The sequence below is a fragment of the Nerophis lumbriciformis genome, linkage group LG11 (assembly GCF_033978685.3).
Source record: "Nerophis lumbriciformis linkage group LG11, RoL_Nlum_v2.1, whole genome shotgun sequence".
NCBI lineage: Eukaryota > Metazoa > Chordata > Actinopteri > Syngnathiformes > Syngnathidae > Nerophis > Nerophis lumbriciformis.
Window position 1 is genome coordinate 41,537,993 of NC_084558.2, and position 20,335 is coordinate 41,558,327.

The 20,335-nt window shown below is 38.8% G+C and overlaps 2 protein-coding genes across 3 annotated transcripts in view; both read left to right on the forward strand.

The window, feature by feature from the left end:
- The first annotated feature begins 781 nt into the window (after positions 1 to 781).
- ndr2 (nodal-related 2) lies at positions 782 to 15,024 on the forward strand. Its single transcript, XM_061966256.2, has 3 exons — positions 782 to 1,022; positions 10,074 to 10,822; positions 14,574 to 15,024. Exons 1-3 carry the CDS (start codon positions 782 to 784, stop codon positions 14,724 to 14,726), a joined length of 1,143 nt encoding a protein of 380 aa, XP_061822240.2. The 3' UTR covers positions 14,727 to 15,024.
- Positions 15,025 to 19,551: 4,527 nt separating this feature from the next.
- Positions 19,552 to 20,335, forward strand: part of lrrc20 (leucine rich repeat containing 20) — a 5,903-nt gene continuing 5,119 nt past the window's right edge. Inside the window, exon 1 of one of the 2 annotated variants that reach the window (XM_061966571.2) lies at positions 19,552 to 19,690. The gene's annotated coding sequence lies outside the window, so the exon portion shown is untranslated. The remainder of the gene's footprint in view (positions 19,691 to 20,335) is intronic. The other variant, XM_061966572.2, reaches the window with a different exon arrangement.

Here is a 20,335-nt window from a genome sequence, read left to right on the forward strand (position 1 = left end):
TTATTGTTCATTCAATTATATAGCTATACCTTCTAAAAAAGTTAAACTATTTTAGAAGGTATAGCTATATAATTAAATGAACAATAAAATGCGATTTATTTAAATTTTTTCACCTTTTAAAAGGCAGAAATGCACCATTAAATATGGTTTGACATGTTTGTACTTTTTATTAGCTCAATGCTTGTCCCTAATTAAAATTTGAAATACTTAAATAATGTTTACAACTTTATGAGATGTAAATATTACAATTTCATCGTTTTTTTTTTTAACCTTTTAGCCGCTGTGTAATAGGCAACAACAACTAAATTTTTTGTAGTATTTAACATCTGACATGTTGAAAACAATTTTTTTTTTTAAATAACTAAAAAGTGAAATTATTTTAGAAGGTACAATGAACAATGAACAATAAAATGCAATTTATTTAAATTTTTTCCACGTTTAAAAGGCATAATGGTTTGTCCATGCTGCATATTACATTTTAGTGCCTTTTATTAGCTCAATGCTTGTCCCTATTGTCCACTGCACATCACTCTATGAGAAACCCTAATAATTAGTTTAAAAAAAAAAAAAAAAAAAGCAGCATCCAGTAGGGCTGCCTAATTAGCAGCTGAAAGGCTGATGAGCTGTCAGGTAACACGTCATGGGGACGCATGTCAATTTCCTTTAATGTTCTCAGCTACTTGCTGACATGAAAGCGGGAGGGGTGGTCGTCTGAGGGTATATAAGACACCCCTAAAAAAATGCTCCGCATTGGAAGGGATCGTGTCTTATTGGGGGCGTCATGGAGCTGTGGAAGTCACTGCTGCTGCTGCTGGTGGTGCCCCTCCTGCAGGCCCGGGCCGGAGCCCCCGGGCAGGGGCAGGGCCGCGCCCGGGGCACGCTGCACCGCTTCCCGCCGGCGCAGGAGCGCGTCGCCGGGCACCACCTGCCCAGCTACATGGTGCACCTCTACCGGAACTTCACCCGGCCCGTGGACGCCGCGGAGCTGGAGGCGGACACGGTGAGGAGTTTGATAGCGAGAGGTAATATTTCCACATTATTTCACGCACTTTTTTACTTAAAAAGGCGGGGGTGAGTGACTGACTGACACCGTGTTGCGACATGTTAAGGGCGGGGAGGGGGGCGTATGAGGGAGGGGGGGGGGGGGGGGGGTTGCCAGACGATCTGAGAAGGCTTCAATCCACATCCCACGCGAGTAGGAGGGGGTCAGCGTGTGAAAAGAGTCCTGCTTTTTTTTTCTGCTTTAATTCTCAAAGCAAACCTCTTTTTTTTTTCCACCTTAAATAGCTGAAATGTTGATTCTATATCTCGCCAGACGCCCCCTCCTCCTACAAATCTCTTACCGGGGACCAAATCAACAAGTTTCCTTAGTTCTTTTTCCTCCCTTCACACTTGTCCTGATTAGATTAGAGCTGCGGATTTGTTGCCGGTGGCACACAAGCGACATCGCACATGGCTGCAAGGTGTTTGCTTTTGCCGAGGAAACGCAGGGAGGGACCGCGGCGTTCCAGGGACCAGGGACCCGCTGCAAGGGCCTGTGCAATCTGACGGGGTTTCGGTTGTTGACTTTTGAGTGGATTAAACAGTTTGATCACGTGATGAGCACTGCGTGATGAGTGAATGCATGCAATAGGTCAAATAATTGAAACGCTTTAATCCTGGAGATTAATTTGAGCCACACCTGAATCTACACCTGGACAAACCCCCCCCCCCCCCCCCCCCCCCCCCCCATGCAATCATAATCAAGAATACGTGGGCTTTGTTGTCAATTTAACATACAACTTAAAAAGTTATCACATTATGTAATTGTGCGGTTTTCTACACCAAAATTAATCTATTTATTTATTCTCCAGATTCTTCCACATTTTTCACCAACTTCAAACTGTTCAGCCTATACAGGAATCGTGGGCTTTCCCCTGACAAATTCCAGGTTTTCCGGGACATTTTCCCCCAATCAAAATGAATTGGCCATTTTTCAAACTTCCATTTTTCACATTTTTCAACCGATTCAAACCAACACATTCCACTCATCGTGGACATTCAAACTATAATTTTAAAACAAATTCCAGGAATTCCGAGAAATTCCCGTTATTTCAGACCCTTTTTTTGACCCTTTTTTCTGGCGACTACTCCTTCCACATTTTTCAACCCACTTCAAGGATAAATGGGCTTTGTTGTCAATTTAACATACATCTTGAATATCAATGAAAAGTTAGCACATTATGTAATTGTGTGGTTTTCTACACCAAAATTAATCTATTTATTATTCAATTTATTCTCCAGATTCTGTCGCGCTCAACCTTCCACCTTCAAACTGTTCAGCCTATACGGGAATCGTGGGCTTTCCCCTGACAAATTCCAGGTTTTCCGGGACATTTTCCCCCCAATCAAAATTAATTGGCCATTTTCCAAACTTCCATTTTTCACATTTTTCAACCGATTCAAACCAACACATTCCACTCATCGTGGACATTCAAACTATAATTTAAAAGAAATTCCAGGAATTCCGAGAAATTCCCGTTATTTCAGACCCTTTTTTCTGGCGACTACTCCTTCCACATTTTTCAACCCACTTCAAGGATAAATGGGCTTTGTTGTTAATTTAACATACATCTTAAATATCAATTAAAAGTTACCTCATTGTGTAATTGTGTGGTTTTCTACACCAAAATTAATCTATTTATTATTCAATTTATTCTCCCGATTCTGTCGCGCTCAACCTTCCACCTTCAAACTGTTCAGCCTATACGGGAATCGTGGGCTTTCCCTTGACAAATTCCATGTTTTCCGGGACATTTTCCCCCCAATCAAAATTAATTGGCCATTTTCCAAACTTCCATTTTTCACATTTTTCAACCGATTCAAACCAACACATTCCACTCATCGTGGACATTCAAACTATAATTTAAAAAAAATTCCAGGAATTCCGAGAAATTCCCGTTATTTCAGACCCTTTTTTCTGGCGACTACTCCTTCCACATTTTTCAACCCACTTCAAGGATAAATGGGCTTTGTTGTTAATTTAACATACATCTTAAATATCAATTAAAAGTTACCTCATTGTGTAATTGTGTGGTTTTCTACACCAAAATTAATCTATTTATTATTCAATTTATTCTCCCGATTATGTCGCGCTCAACCTTCCACCTTCAAACTGTTCAGCCTATACGAGAATCGTGGGCTTTCCCTTGACAAATTCCAGGTTTTCCGGGACATTTTTCCCCAATCAAAATGAATTGGCCATTTTCCAAACTTCCATTTTTCACATTTTTCAACTGATTCAAACCAACACATTCTACTCATCGTGGACATTCAAACTATAATTTAAAAAAAAAATCCAGGAATTCCGAGAAATTCCCGTTATTTCAGACCCTTTTTTCTGGCGACTACTCCTTCCACATTTTTCAACCCACTTCAAGAATAAATGGGCTTTGTTGTCAATTTAACATACATCTTAAATATCAATGAAAAGTTAGCAGAATTCCAGGTTTTCCGGGACATTTTTCCCATTCAAAATGAATTGGCCATTTTTCAAACGTCCACCATGTTTCACCTGATTCAAACCATTCCACCTTCAACACATTCAAAACTATCATTTTTCCAGGTTAAAAAAAATTCCAGGAATTCCGAGAAATTCCCATTACTTCAGACCCTTTTTTGACCCTTTTTTCTGGTGACTACTCCTTCCACATTTTTCAACCCACTTCAAGGATAAATGGGCTTTGTTGTCAATTTAACATACATCTTAAATATCAATTAAAAGTTAGCACATTATGTAATTGTGTGGTTATCTACACCAAAATTAATCTATTTATTAGTAAATTTATTCTCCAGATTCTGGCGCGCTCTACCTTACACATTTTTGAAGTGAATTGTGAAGTGAATTATATTTATATAGCACTTTTCTCTAGTGACTCAAAGTGCTTTTACATAGTGAAACCCAATATCTAAGTTACATTTAAACCAGTGTGGGTGGCACTGGGAGCAGGTGGGTAAAGTGTCTTGCCCAAGGACACAACGGCAGTGACTAAGATGGCGGAAGCGGGGATCGAACCTGGAACCCTCAAGTTGCTGGCACGGCTGCTCTACCAACCGAGCTATACCGCCCAATTCACCCAATTCAAACCGTTCCAACTTCAAAACTGTTCAGCCTATACAGGAATCGTGGGCTTTCCCTTGACAAATTCCAGGTTTTCCGGGACATTTTTCCCCAATCAAAATGAATTGGCCATTTTCCAAACTTCCATTTTTCACATTTTTCAACCGATTCAAACCAACACATTCCACTCATTGTGGACATTCAAATTATAATTTTAAAAAAATTCCAGGAATTATTTCAGACCCTTTTTTTGACCCTTTTTTCTGGCGACTACTCCTTCCACATTTTTCAACCCACTTCAAGGATAAATGGGCTTTGTTGTTAATTTAACATACATCTTAAATATCAATTAAAAGTTACCTCATTGTGTAATTGTGTGGTTTTCTACACCAAAATTAATCTATTTATTATTCAATTTATTCTCCCGATTCTGTCGCGCTCAACCTTCCACCTTCAAACTGTTCAGCCTATACGGGAATCGCGGGCTTTCCCTTGACAAATTCCAAAAATATTTCCAGATTTCCCAGAATTCCAGGTTTTCCGGGACATTTTTCCCATTCAAAATGAATTGGCCAATTTTCAAACGTCCACCATGTTTCACCAGATTCAAACCATTCCACCTTCAACACATTCAAAACTATCATTTTTCCAGGTTCAAAAAAATTCCAGGAATTCCGAGAAATTCCCGTTATTTCAGACCCCTTTTTTGACTCTTTTCTGGCGACTACTCCTTCCACATTTTTCAACCCACTTGTACCGTTCCACGGTCCAAACATTCTTCTTAATCAGGACAAAAAACAAAGTTGTTTTTTCGGACTGGAAACATTTTTTCCCGAAATTTCAGGAATTCCTTCCATCCATCCATTTTCTACCGCTTGTCCCTTTTGGGGTCGCAGGGGGTCGCTGGAGCCTATCTCAGCTGCATTCGGGCGGAAGGCGGTGTACACCCTGGACAAGTCGCCACCTCATCACAGGGCAGGAATTCCTTAATACCATTAATTAAAAATGTTACTACGTCAACATTTCTCGACCGATTTGAAAAATTGCAACACTAATTCAGAACATTCAAGTCTTTTCTAAAAAAATGTCCTTTTTTCTCGAAATCCCCAAATTTCCATGAAATTCCCATTGTGAAGTGAAGTGATTTATATTTATCTAGCGCTTTTCTATAGTGACTCAAGTGCTTTTACATAGTGAAACCCAATATCTAAGTTACATTTAAACCAGTGTGGGTGGCACTGGTAGCAGGTGGGTAAAGTGTCTTGCCCAAGGACACAACGGCAGTGACTAGGATGGCGGAAGCGGGGATCGAACCTGGAACCCTCAAGTTGCTGGCACGGCCGCTCTACCAACCGAGCTATACTGCCCAATTCACCCAATTCAAACCGTTCCAACTTCAAAACTGTTCAGGCTATACGGGAATCGCGGGCTTTCCCTTGACAAATTCCAAAAATACAACACATTCCACTCATCAAAAAAGGGTCTGAAGTAACGGGAATTTCTCGGAATTCCCGGAATTTTTTTTAACCTGGAAAAATTATTAGGATGAGTGGAATGTGTTGAAGGTGGAATGGTTTGAATCGGGTGAAAAATGGTGGACGTTTGAAAAATGGCCAATTCATTTTGAATAGGAAAAATGTCCCGGAAAACCTGGAATTCTGGGAAATCTGGAAATATTTTTGGAATTTGTCGAGGGAAAGCCCGCCATTCCTGTATAGGCTGAACAGTTTGAAGTCGGAACGGTTTGAATCGGGTGAAAAATGTGAAAAATGGGGGAAGTTTGAAAAAAGGCCAATTCATTTTGAATGGGAAAAATGTCCCGGAAAACCTGGAATTCTGGGAAATCTGGAAATATTTTTGGAATTTGTCAAGGGAAAGCCCGCGATTCTCATATAGGCTGAACAGTTTGAAGTCGGAACGGTTTGAATTGGGTAAAAATGTGGAAGGTGGAGCGCGCCAGAATCTGGAGAATAAATTGAATAATAAATAGATTAATTTTGGTTTAGAAAACCACACAATTACATAATGTGATAACTTTTAATTGATATTTAAGATGTATGTTAAATTGACAACAAAGCCCATTTATCCTTGAATTGGGTTGAAAAATGTGGAAGGAGTCGTCGCCAGAAAAAAGGGTCAAAAAAGGGTCTGAAATAACAGGAATTTCTCGGAATTCCTGGAATTTTTTTGAACCTGGAAAAATGATAGTTTGAATGTCCAGGATGAGTGGAATGTGTTGAAGGTGGAATGGTTTGAATCGGGTGAAACATGGTGGAAGTTTGAAAAATGGCCAATTCATTTTGATTGGGAAAAATGTTCCGGAAAACCTGGAATTCTGGGAAATCTGGAAATATTTTTGGAATTTGTCAAGGAAAAGCCCGCGATTCCCGTATAGGCTGAACAGTTTGAAGTTGGAACGGTTTGAATCGGGTGAATAATGTGAAAAATGGTGGATGTTTGAAAAAATGGCCAATTCATTTTGATTGGGAAAAATGTCCTGAAAAACCTGGAATTCTGGGAAATCTGGAAATATTTTTGGAATTTGTCAAGGGAAAACCCGCCATTCCCGTATAGGCTGAACAGTTTGAAGTTGGAACGGTTTGAATCGGGTGAAAAATGTGGAAGGTGGAGCGCGCCAGAATCTGGAGAGTGGTAACTTTTAATTGATCTTAAATATCAATTAAAAGTTACCACATTATGTAATTGTGTGGTTTTCTACACCAAAATTAATCTATTTATTATTCAATTTATTCTCCAGATTCTGGTGCGCTCTACCTTCCACATTGTTCACCCGATTCAAACCGTTCCACCTTCAAACTGTTCAGCCTATACGGGAATCGTGGGCTTTCCCTTGACAAATTCCAAAAATATTTCCAGATTTGCCAGAATTCCAGGTTTTCCGGGACATTTTTCCCATTCAAAATTAATTGGCCATTTTTCAAACTTCCACCATTTTTCACCCGATTCAAACCATTCCACCTTCAACACATTCCACTCATCCTGGACATTCAAACTATCATTTTTCCAGGTTGAAAAAAAATTCCAAGGAATTCCGAGAAATTCCCGTTACTTTTTTGACCCTTTTTTTCTGGCGACTACTCCTTCCACATTTTTCAACCCATTTCAAGGATAAATGGGCTTTGTTGTCAAATTAAAACATACATCTTAAATATCAATTAAAAGTTACCACATTATGTAATTGTGTGGTTTTCTACACCAAAATTAATCTGTTTATTATTCAATTTATTCTACAGATTCTGGCGCGCTCCACCTTCCACATTTTTCACCCGATTCAAACCATTCCGACTTCAAACTGTTCAGCCTATACGGGAATGGCGGGCTTTCCCTTGACAAATTCCAAAAATATTTCAACATTTCCCAGAATTCCTGGTTTTCCAGGACATTTTTCCCAATCAAAATGAATTGGCCATTTTTTTCAAACTTCCACCATTTTTCACATTTTTCACCCGATTCAAACCGTTCCAACTTCAAACTGTTCAGCCTATACGGAACTGGCGGGCTTTCCCTTTACAAATTCCAAAAATATTTCCAGATTTCCCAGAATTCCAGGTTTTCCGGGACATTTTTCCCATTCAAAATGAATTGGCCATTTTTCAAACTTCCACCATTTTTCACCCGATTCAAACCATTCCACCTTCAACACATTCAAACTATCATTTTTCCAGGTTTAAAAAAAAAATTCCAGGAATTCCGAGAAATTCCCGTTATTTCAGACCCTTTTTTGATCCTTTTTTCTGGCGACTACTCTTTCCACATTTTTCAACTCACTTCAACCGTTCCACCGTCCAAACATTCCTCTTAATCAGGACAGAAAACAAAGTTGTTTTTCGAACTGGAAAAATTCACGGTTTTCACGAAATTTCAGGAATTCCTTAATACTATTAATTAAAAATGTTACTACTTCAACATTTCTGGACCGATTTGAAAAATTCCAACACCAACCATTCAGAACATTCAAGTCTAACAACATTTTCTAAAAAATTCCCGCTTTTCTCGAAATTCCCAAATGCAACATTTTTTAAAAGTTCCACAATTCCCACATTTTTTATCAATCAATCAATGTTTATTTATATAGCCCTGAATCACAATTGTCTCAAAGGGCTGCACAAGCCACAACGACATCTTCGGTACAGAGCCCACGTATGTAAACTTTTGATCAGGGTCATTTGGGTACTTTCTTTTGTCATTTTGATTTAAAAAGAGTAAACAGTTGTTTGCCAATAAATAGCTTCACACAACCATTAAGCATGAGTGGAAGAAAGGTTTTTGTGTTATCATTCATATTCTCTGAAGAATGGCCAAGAAATCATAAATTCTCCCAGGGTATGTAAACTTATGAGCACGACTGTATAATCTAGACATATGAAATAAAAGTAATAACATTATGTAATTAGAATCATATATTATATAGAAATTTCACATTAACAATCGGTACAATGTTTTTAAAATAGAGTATGATCTAAAAGTTTTAATTAAAAGTAATATTTTTAAATTTCACATTAATCGTTTATAGGTATAATACATTTATCATCAAAGGAATCTTCTTATTGTTATATTATTTAAATATTTTGTTGTTGTTGTTGTTGGGCGTATATTAAATGTATTGTAGTTTTCGTATGTTATTACTTTTGCATTTTATGTTATCATATGTTACAAATATGTATTTAGTTTTGTAACTCTTTAAAGCAGGGGTCCCCAAACATTTTGACTCGGGGGCCGCATTGGGTTAAAAAAATTTGGCCGGGGGCTGGGCTGTATATATATATATATATATATATATATATATATATATATATATATATATATATATATACACACATATACATTGTCTTTATATTCCAGCGAGTTATTCCGTTTTGTCATTTAACATCAATTAACATTCATGTTCATCAACATTTAACATTGTCACGTTATCGATGGGAAAAATCATTTTTAGACAATATGATTTGCCTGAGCGGCTAGGAGACACTGAGAGTAACAAGCGGTAGAAAATGGATTAGAAAGGAAAGATAAAAAAATAATAATAATAATTTAAAAAAAATAATGAAAAAAATAAAAATCATTTTTTAATTTTTATTTTATTTTAACTTGGGACTTCCCGTGGGCCGGATTTTGGATGCTGGGGGGCCGGGTCCGGCCCACGGGCCGTAGTTTGGGGACCCCTGCTTTAAAGGAAAACATTGCCAGCATTATTTTATTTATTTTGTTCAGAGGAAAGCCACTGTAGTTCTTTTTGTTTGTTATTAAAAATTAAAAAAAAGTGAAGTATAGTACAATATTGTGAGGGGCATTTTTTAACCCCAAAAAGTGTCTTCTGTATTTTATTTCCTTGTATTACAAGTAATGTTTCATATTTACGGTAGTTTAGAGGAAAATGTTAACATTAGCATTGAATATTTTTTAAAGAAAGTCATAGTTTTACTGAATTTTGAAAATCATTGTTATACGTATAACAATATTTATTTTAAAATTGCTTGAGTACATCATAATATTTTTTTGGGGGGTGGGGGGGCATTTATTGATTTAAAAAAAAGAGTGTTTTCTTACAATACAAATATTCATACATATTTACAGTAGTTTAGAGAATTGGAGGAAAATGTCAACATTAGCGTCAAATATTTTTTAAAGGGAAGTCATTATAGTTCTGATTTTTGTTGTTGCATTATTGGAGATATTTCTAAACAATTGTTCAAGTATATTACAATGTTTTTATCTAATTGTCATTAAATTCACTTATTAAAAATAATGTATATTTTGTTTTTGACGTTTAAAAAAACAATGTTTCCTTAAACAGAATACAAATATTATACATACTATACTATAGATTTTGTGACTTTTTAGTTGGATGTTTTATTGAAAAAAAATTTTCTGATATTTCATGATACTTTATTTCATGATCAGCTGGAATAAATATTGTTTAAAAAAAAGAAATGTTCTTACTTCCTCACTTCAGGGCTGGTGCACAAGCACGGGCGCTGGGCGGCAACCTTTGACCTCCACGCCCTCCTGGCAGTCCACCAGATCCAGGCGGCCGAGCTGAGGGTCCGCTTCTCTCCGGCCGCTTCCAACGTGTCCGTGGCCGTGTACCACCAGCACGGCCCGCAGTGCAAGGCGGTGCCGAGGGCCTGCAAGGAGCACCCCCAGCAGCTGGTGGGCCTCCTCACGGAGTCCGCCTTGGTCTCCTCCTCCCACAGCTGGAGGGTCTTCAACATGACGGGCCCACTCCTGAGCTGGCTCCAGGAGAAATCCGCCATCATTCGCCGCAAAAGAGCGTCCAGGAGGAGAAAGGCGGAGCTCCCTGACTCCAGTAGGGAGCAGGAAGTGAGCCACCGGGCCTTGCTGGTCATCTTCTCCCGCACCGCCTCGGACCAGGACTCCAAAGCCAAAGCCAGCCTTCTCCACACGGCGGAACGCTCCAAGTTCTTGGCCCCGGCAGAAATCAAAAAGCCACGTTGGCCCCCCAAGCGGAGGAGAAGCAAACGAGGACAGAGGGAACAGATGGCGAGGAGCCCGCCGGCGTCTAAAAGGGGAACGGTGGACAAGACTCTGTGCCGCAGAGTGGACATGCAGGTGGACTTTAATCAGATCGGATGGGGGTCCTGGATCATCTTCCCTAAAAGATACAACGCTTATCGATGTGAGGGGTCCTGCATTGGACCGGTGGGTGCGGAATTGAACCCGACCAATCACGCTTACATGCAGGTAAGATGACACTTGTGTTCCTTTGTTCCATGTTTTCACTTGTGATCGTAAGGGTTGGCCAATTTTTCGATTAAAAATATGGCTGAGAATAACGCTTTTATATCGTGATAATTAGAGATGTCCGATAATATCGGGCTGCCGATATTATCGGCCGATAAATGCTTTAAAATGGAATATCGGAAAATATCGGTATCGGTTCGGAAATTATCGGTATCGGTTTCAAAAAGTAAAATGTATGACTTTTTAAAACGCCGCTGTACGGAGTGGTACACGGACGTAGGGAGAAGTACAGAGCGCCAATAAACCTTAAAGGCACTGCCTTTGCGTGCCGGGCCATTCACATAATACCTACGGCTTTTGACACACACAAGTGGATGCAAGGTCAACAGCCATACAGGTCACACTGAGGGTGGCCGTATAAACAACTTTAACACTGTTACAAATATGCGCCACACTGTGAACCCACACCAAACAAGAATGACAAACACATTTCGGGAGAACATCCGCACCGTAACACAACATAAACACAACAGAACCCCTTGCAGCACTAACTCTTCCGGGACGCTACAAAAAATACCCATCGCTACCCCCCCAACCTCAACCTTCTCAGGGAGAGCATGTCCCAAATTCCAAGCTGCTGTTTTGAGGCATGTTAAAAAAAATAATGCACTTTGTGACTTCAATCAAATCAAATCAAATCAAATCAACTTTATTTATAAAGCACATTTAAAATTTACCACAGGGGTAGCCAAAGTGCTCAATAATAAATATGGCAGTGCCATGTTGGCATTTTTTTCCATAACTTGAGTTGATTTATTTTGGAAAACCTTGTTACATTGTTTAATGCATCCAGCGGGGCATCACAACAAAATTAGGCATAATAATGGGTTAATTCCACGACTGTATCTAACGGTATCGGTTGATATCGGAATCGGTAATTAATCGGAATATCGGCAAAAAAGCCATTATCGGACATCTCTAGTTAGTTTGTATGTTTAGCACCTGGCAATGCTGCTGATGCTATAGTGTCACAATGAAACTGCAATATGATCCTGGATCATATTTCCCAAAGTAATCGTTGTTGGCTCTCCCAAATTTTGCTTGATTAGCATTGTTGTTGATGGAGAAGGGATCTGTGGTTACTCCTGCCTGCTACGTCACGGATCATGTGACTGGCTTCCTTATTAACTCTCACTGTGAGATTGATATTATTTTGACAATATCTATTTATCTGCCAATTTGGAAGTCTTTTGGTGTTTTAAATGATATATATGTGATAATAGCTTCAATATGGAGGCAACTTGTTTTTCCACTCTACTGGTACTTTAAAAGGAGCAGCGACTTTAGTGACAGACTTTAGTTTCCCAATTCGCTACGGCTCACCAGTAATCCTGCCCCGAATGCGGACTCGTAGGCAAAGTCTGCATGCTTCAAGAGGTGTCCTGAAATGGTTTTCACTTCACAGGTGTGCTGGAAGCTCATTGAGAGAATGCCAAGAGGGTGGATATTTTGAAGAAGCTAGAATATAAAACATGTCTTCAGTTATTTCACCTTTTTTAATTGAGTACATAATTCCACATTCATAGTTTTGATGCCTTCAGTGACAATCTACAGTGTAAAATAGTCATGAAAATAAAGAAAACGCATTGAATGAGGAGAAGGTGTATCCAAATTTTTGGCCTGTACTGTATGTGTATGTGGGTACATTGTGTGATGTATCATATTGAAACTTTATACATGTTTGAAATAAACTTCAACTTAATGAAAAACATTAATGTATTTATTAGGGATGTCCGATAATATTGGACTGCCGATATCGGCCGATAAATGCTTTAAAATGTAATATCGGAAATTATCGGTATCGGTTTCAAAAAGTACAATTTATGACTTTTTAAAACGCCGCTGTGTACACGGACGTAGGGAGAAGTACAGAGCGCCAATAAACCTGGAAGGCACTGCCTTTGCGTGCCAGCCCAGTCACATAATATCTACGGCTTTTCACACACACAAGTGAATGCATTCATACTTGGTCAACAGCCATACAGGTCACACTGAGGGTGGCCGTATAAACAACTTTAACACTGTTACAAACATGTGCCACACTGTGAACCCACACCAAACAAGAATGACGAACACATTTCGGGAGAACATTCGCACCGTAACACAACATAAACACAACAGAACAAATAACCAGAACCCCTTGCAGCACTAACTCTTCCGGGACGCTACAATATACACCCCCCTTAACCCCGACTACCTCAATCTCCTCACGCTCTCTCAGGGAGAGCGTGTACCAAATTCCAAGATGCTGTTTTTGTCATGTCTGTGTAATCATGTTTTGTTTTAAGTCATGTTTTGTTTAGTTTCTGGCTTTTCACTCCCTTGTCTTGTTTGCATGATTACCCATTAGTTTCACCTGTTCCACGTTTGGACTCATTGTGCACTCTTGTTTGTCACCATAGCAACCATTAGTTTTCACCTGTCACGTCACGCACCTGTTTCACGTTTTGAGTCACGCACCTGTTTTCGTTAATCATGTCTGTGTTATTTAAGCTTTTCATTTTCTGTTGTTCGTCCTGACGACATCCCTGCATTCTACCCCGCATTCTTACCCCTGTCACACTCTATGTACCTCTGCGCACTTCATGCCATGTCAAGTAAGTTTTGTTTTGATTCATGCCACAGTTAGTGTTTTGTTTAATTGTTCATAGTTTCTGCCAATGTGCAAGTTTTGTGTTTATAGTCTAGTTTTGTACCTCCGCCCCTGTGCGCACCTTTTGTTTGATCATTTCTTTGTAGTTATAGTGTTAAATAAATCATGTATTTACCTTCACGCCATGACTGGTCCAAATGTTCATTTGCACCACGGGAGAACAAACCACGCCACAGTCCTAGTCCTGACAGTTTTGAGGCATGTTAAAAAAATGAATGCACTTTGTGACTTCAATTATAAATATGGCAGTGCCATGTTGGCACTTTTTTCCATAACTTGAGTTGATTTATTGTGGAAAACCTTGTTACATTGTTTAATGCATCCAGCGGGACATCACAACAAAATTAGGCATAATAATGTGTTAATTCCACGACTGTATATGTCGGTATCGGTTTATATCGGAATCGGTAATTAAGAGTTGGACAATATCGGAATATCGGATATCGGCAAAAAAGCCATTATCGGACATCTCTAGTATTTATTATTAACCATCTGGAATGTACTTATGCAGTCTTTAAGTCGAAGTAGCATGATAATTGTTTTTGGCGGCACCTGATGGCCAAAATAATTCATGAGGTTAAGCTCATGACTCAGTATGTTGAATGATGCGGACACATTTGTTACTAGATACATCCTAATACGCTTCTGCCTTGGAGACTTTGTATGTGTAAGTAATATGTAACTATAATGATTTGATACTTGTCTATATTGACAAATGTGCTGTTTTAGACTTCACTATTGTTGGATTAAAGGACACGTATTACAAACGTCTAGCTTGTGTGCTATTGTGTGCTTAGCTGTTGTGTAACTGCTAGTATCCTATTAACCTTTAGTAAACAAGTCAAATGCAAGAGAAGACCCACCTTGTGTGCCTATCGGAGGACATTTAGATGTCTTACTTCACAATCCGATACTTATTTTTTGGCTGACATCAGACCGATACCAGTATCGGATCAGGACATCTCTTAACTGAACGGACTTGTACGGCCAAGGTTTGCGGGTCAACTAAAGCCTGTCTTGTCGTCTTTGTCTTCCTAGAGTTTACTCAAGCATTACAAGGAGGACAAGGTGGCGGCGCCCTGCTGCGCTCCCAACAAAATGAGCCCGCTCAGCATGCTCTACTACGAGAACGGCGAGATGCTCCTGCGCCATCACGAGGACATGATCGTGGACGAGTGCGGCTGCCAGTGACAAAACGTGCTGTGGGAACAAACCATTTTTTTAATTTTGATTTTAATCACTCTGAAGCTCTTTTTGTTGTCGCCAGGCACTGTTATGACTGCTGCTGATCCCTCCGTGCAGAAATAGGATGAATGAAGTACGAGTCATTTCAAGAAGTGCTGAAATACAACACACTGTTCTCCCCTTTTAACTTATCCATTTTGGTCATGCAAACATGTTGAATATTGCAGCACTGTTTTGTTTTTAACATGTATCTGTAAATTAATGTATATTTATTGTGAATATTAAAAAAATATGTATTTATGTACATTTTGTTTAGTTATTTATTAGGGACACTAGTGTGCCGTGAGATACAGTCTGGCGTGCTGTGGGAGATTATCTAATTTTACCTATTTGGGGTAAAAATATTTTTTGAAAACAAATATGCAAAATACGATAAGGGTATCGCAATTGGCTCACCTTTAGGTACTCACCCCTGCACCATCTGTGAGCCTGTGGCCTCGCTCTCTTCATCTCTCCTTCCATCAAGGCACTGGCGGGACTCTGCATGGCAGGGACGTCCTCCTTCCTGAGCCAAGACTAAGCTTGACCGCATACCTCAACTGGACATGAGTTGGTTGGCATCAGCAGGTTCTCAAATGGGCACCCCCCCCCCCGTCATCAACGTTTCGTCGAATTAAGCCCATGACGCTTCGGAGGGGCTCGACGGCAGATCCAGCGTCCTGGATCTACCCCTGCTGAATGCCACCCAACTCTATGTCCCTAGTCCTTCAGTAGGTCGGCTCTGTCACCGCACCTTTCTTTGTATCCAAATCCAGCGTGATGCTTCCTCTGCCCTTTTAGTGGTGTTGGCTACCAGCCGCTTCCTAGCCAGCCCCTCGATCCCTATCAGTTCGAGGGCTCTCCAGAGCGACCGCCCCCCAAAGCCTCTACAGCCCACCTCCACCGGTAGGTTCCAGGCCTTCCATCCATTTTGCTGGCTCTCGAGGATAAGGGCTTGGTACTTCTTGAGTTTGGCCTGCAAACAAATAATTATAGTCTGCAAAATATGTGTTTTTGTTGAGTGTCGGTGCTTTCTAGAGCTTGGCAGAGTAACAATGTTATGCTCTTCCATATCAGTAGGTGGCAGCCGGTAGCTAATTGCTTTGTAGATGTCGGAACATGGCATGTCGTGGTCCCAATATGCAGATGACAGTGGGAGGCAGTATGCAGATGAAAAGGTATCTAATGCTAAAACCAAAAATAAACAAAAGTTGAGTGCCCCTAAGAAAAGGCATTGAAGCTTAAGGAACAAAACTAGAAACTGAACTGGCTACAAAGTAAACAAAAACAGAATGCTGGACGACAGCAAAGACTTGCAGCGTGTTGAGCAAAGACGGCGTCCACAATGTACATCCGAACATGACATGACAAATCAACAATATCCCCACAAAGAAAAAGAAAAACAACTGAAATATTCTTGATTGCTAAAACAAAGTAGATGCGGGAAATACCGCTGAAAACTGCTATAGGAAAATACCAAAAAAAAGAGAAAAAGCCACCAAAATAGGAGCACAAACAAGAACTAAAACACTACACACAGGAAAACAGCAAAAAACTCCAAATAAGTCAGGGCGTGATGTGACAGGTGGTGACAGTATACCTACTTTGAGACAAGAGCTATATTGATGCATGCTTGGTTATGCTTTAAAGTCATATCCAACAATTGCGACAACGACTTTTTACTGTCAACTGAGTTATGTTATTTAATGATTTCTGCTGGTGGTGTGCCTCCGGATTTTTTCAACGCAAAAAATGTGCCTCGGCTCAAAAAAGGTTGAAAAACATTGTATTAGGGCACGAGAGCACCCAAAATCTAAAACACACCAGTAATATTAAAATAAGTCTTGTCAACACACAAAACAGAAGTGTTAGTACTGTGGTACCTAAGGTTACTTTCCCATAGGAAATAATGTAAATCCAATAAATTAATTTCAGACACCCAAAAATACACAACTCCACATTTTATAAAGAATATTAAAGTTGTACAAGGGCCGCCCTGTTTTGCGCAAAGAAACGCATGTAAAAGATCAATTAATGAACGACAGGGCACTTCTTAATTATAACTTACTGCAAATGTATCCCTAGCTTCTTCCTGCTCCGTCACTGATAACAATATGACGGCGAATTCCCCTAGTTTTTCTCATTACCCTCTGTGGCGCGCAATTTTAGCAGTGGGTTCGAATCCTAGTTGCAGATTAAGAAAGATTTGCAAAGTTATGTTTTAATTGGGGATGTAACGGTATAATGATAGACCGTGGTAAAATTCCAGACGGTTAGTAATACCGCTAGAATTTTAATTACCGAAAAACTGTCATTTTTTCCAGATGTTCCCTTCGAGGAAACTGAGCCGATTGCATCGTTTCACTTTATTTCACTCGCTTTTACTTCCGTGGAGTCTCGACGTGCATCTAAGGGCGCACTGCTGTTTTTAGATGGAGACAGGTGTGGACAGTATCGAAGACAGACACATCCCGAGTTACCATGCAGCAGGCGATGTGTCGGGAATGTTGCCACAAATTGTATATTAAGTCTTTAGTTTGTTTACTGGGAGGCTCACTCAACCTTTAATGATAACTTTGGACTCCGACTTAAACAAGTTGAAAAACGTATTCGGGTGTTACCATTTAATGGTCAATTATACGGAATATGCACTGTACTGTGCAATCTACTAATAAAAGTTTCAATCAATCAATCAAAGTGTTCCAATAACATCAATACGAGCCAAAATGTTTTGTCATCTCATCGAATTGAACGCAGGCTGTGTTGTCAGTGGGCCACAAAGATTGTGTATTAGATGTGCGAGGTATCACTCCTGTTTATTTCTGTTGGCCAAACTGTAGCACTGGATCACATGGTGTTGTTGGAGAAAGAAGCTTGTTTATTAGACTTTATCTTCATTAGCCAAACTGCTTTGGGTTTTATATTGATATCAAAGAGTAAACACCGTATTTGTTTTTACATTACTTGTGGGTTTTTTTTTATGTCACAAAGTTATTACTTTAAAAACTATTCATGTGCCATAACATTTTGTTAATATTTTATGGTGTATAGTTAATTCCTATAAGACATATTTCTGCTCAAACTCTTAATGGATCTGTCCCGATAGAGCATGCACATGAACATACAATAAATTAGTACATGTAAAAAAACAGAGTGAAAGGCATCATGTAACAAAAAAAAGCTGACACGTTGATACTATTAATGAACAAAAACACAAATATTTGTCTTTAAATATATGGATAACGATAGCCTTTTTATTAGACATTACAACTTACATGATGGCGCCGCATTCACAACCCCAACACTATTTTACCTAACATAATGAATAATCGGGATTAATAATCGGGATTTCAATATTGATTAAAATAATCTTAATTATAATTTTGGCCATGATCATGCAGCCCTAAATGTAAGATGAGATCTCATACATGAACACTTTTAGTATATGGACAAAAAGTGCAGTTATATTTTTTGGCCATAAATTGCCATCTCACACAATTTTCACATTTATTTTTGTTTATTTGTTATTTTGTTTCTGCCATTTTACTTTTGCTTATATTGCTTTCATATGCACATTCCATTCTGTACTTGTGGTACATACGTACATACATTTTAAATGTGTTGTTTAACAAAAAATAAAACTAGGGTTGAAAATTTTAGTATAAGCAATTTTTGAAAATTTTGAGCACAACTAAAAATACAGCGATAATAATGATAATTTTGGTCACAATAACCGTGATAAGAAACGTTGATACTGTGACATCTCTAGTTTTAAATGTAATATATTTCTTATTTTGCACCAAAATAAAATATATTGAACTTGTTTCCCCATTAATGTGTTTTAGTGCAAAACATGCATAGAATTAAATTCAAGTTTGATAAAAAAGAATTTAAAAAAGTATAAAATTGTTTCACAAATTTTGTAATGAAGAGGCCCTCAAAATAAAATTCTACTTAGGGTGGCCCTGGTTTTACATGCAGAAAATAATGTGAAATACATAAAAATGACAAATGAAATGGATCACTTCTACCTTTATTGAAGACTCGGATGAGGCGAGGGGAAAGCCAGGCGAACTCCACTTTGCCTTTTTCTTGATTTCATTTGTGTTTCTCACCTTTTTTTTTATTAAAGTGCTGGCACTCACAACTTTTTTTGGCCCCATGGTGGCCTATTATAATAAAAAAAAAAAAGTACAGAGACAAAGTCACCATTATGTTGTCTAACAGGGAAAGGAAAATAATCATGTGTAATGTGAAAATTGTAGTTAATAGTAGCCAGTTTATGCAGTCATTACAATTACAAAAACGGACAGAAATGTTGTATAACGAATGAATTAATCTATAACATGTCATGATTTTATGAATAATTCAAGATAAATGATATCAGACACTGTGGTTTTCAGCATTATGATTTTTCCATATCCTCCTGAGAACCAGCGTCCTTGACACTGGAACAAAAGAAATAGACCTTAAACAAATGTCCACTGCAGAGGGTGATGGTTCTCAGCAGGGTTTAAAGTACATTCCTCGTAGACAGTTACAATTTGATGCATGATTTTCCTCCACATATTGTTAAAATAATTTGGAATTGTGCACAAATATAGGTGTTTTACATTTTTATTTTTTGTACATTACCAGGGAGCAGATTGTTGTTTGGAGCTGCACCAGTCCAACAGAATCAACAGGGGTAGATTGTTCCAGTTTTTGTGTTGTGCTCGCCCTCTATAATGACTCACAGCTAAAAGCGCATACATTCACTTATTCAAACCAGAGCATTGTAGAGCAGAAAGTCCAGAAAATGCTGTAAAGTTGAACCAGAGTCCATTGTGTTAATATGCTTTGAAAACAAAACAAAAAACATTGACAAACCAGTAAAGTACAATTAGGGCAAAGCTAAAGCAGGTAGTAGAGAGGTGGACCAGAACTGAGAGGTAAGACACATTTGACTTCCTAAACAATTTAAATTGTAATATAAATTAGCATTTGGCGTATTTACAACTGTATTTGTACATGTTCATCAATATAACTGTCCTGACAAATACATAAATAGAAATATTCAAATGTGTTATAATTAATATTGCCTGAATTAATCCATTTAAAAACTGTAAAATGAAGCAGTTACTTAAGAGAGTCAATACAACGTTCAATTTGCGCATATTAAGCGTATTGAAAATGGGCTGCAATTCTTCTGCGCAACTTTGATGCGCATGTGATCCCCGTTTAGTAAACACACATATAACCGTAGACATCTGATAAGTAGACACAGCATCGAGCGCTGCTGCCTACTGGCGCTGACAAGACGCGGAGCCGCCATCTTGGAGTGGTGATCCGCTCCACTCAGTACAATTAATTTGGCAGGAGCCATGAACTGTCAGCGCATTTAATTCATCTTACCTCACTGAATACCACTGATTTTCACGCGGTTTTTTGTCATACGTGTAGCTATGATAAAGGACACATGTTTTGGCGTGTTTTATTATTCATAGTTTGCTTAACAGTAATATAATATTCTTATATGCTATAAGTGACCAGGCGTCCGAGATCAAAACTGGGAATATAATTCCAGAGAAGGGGGG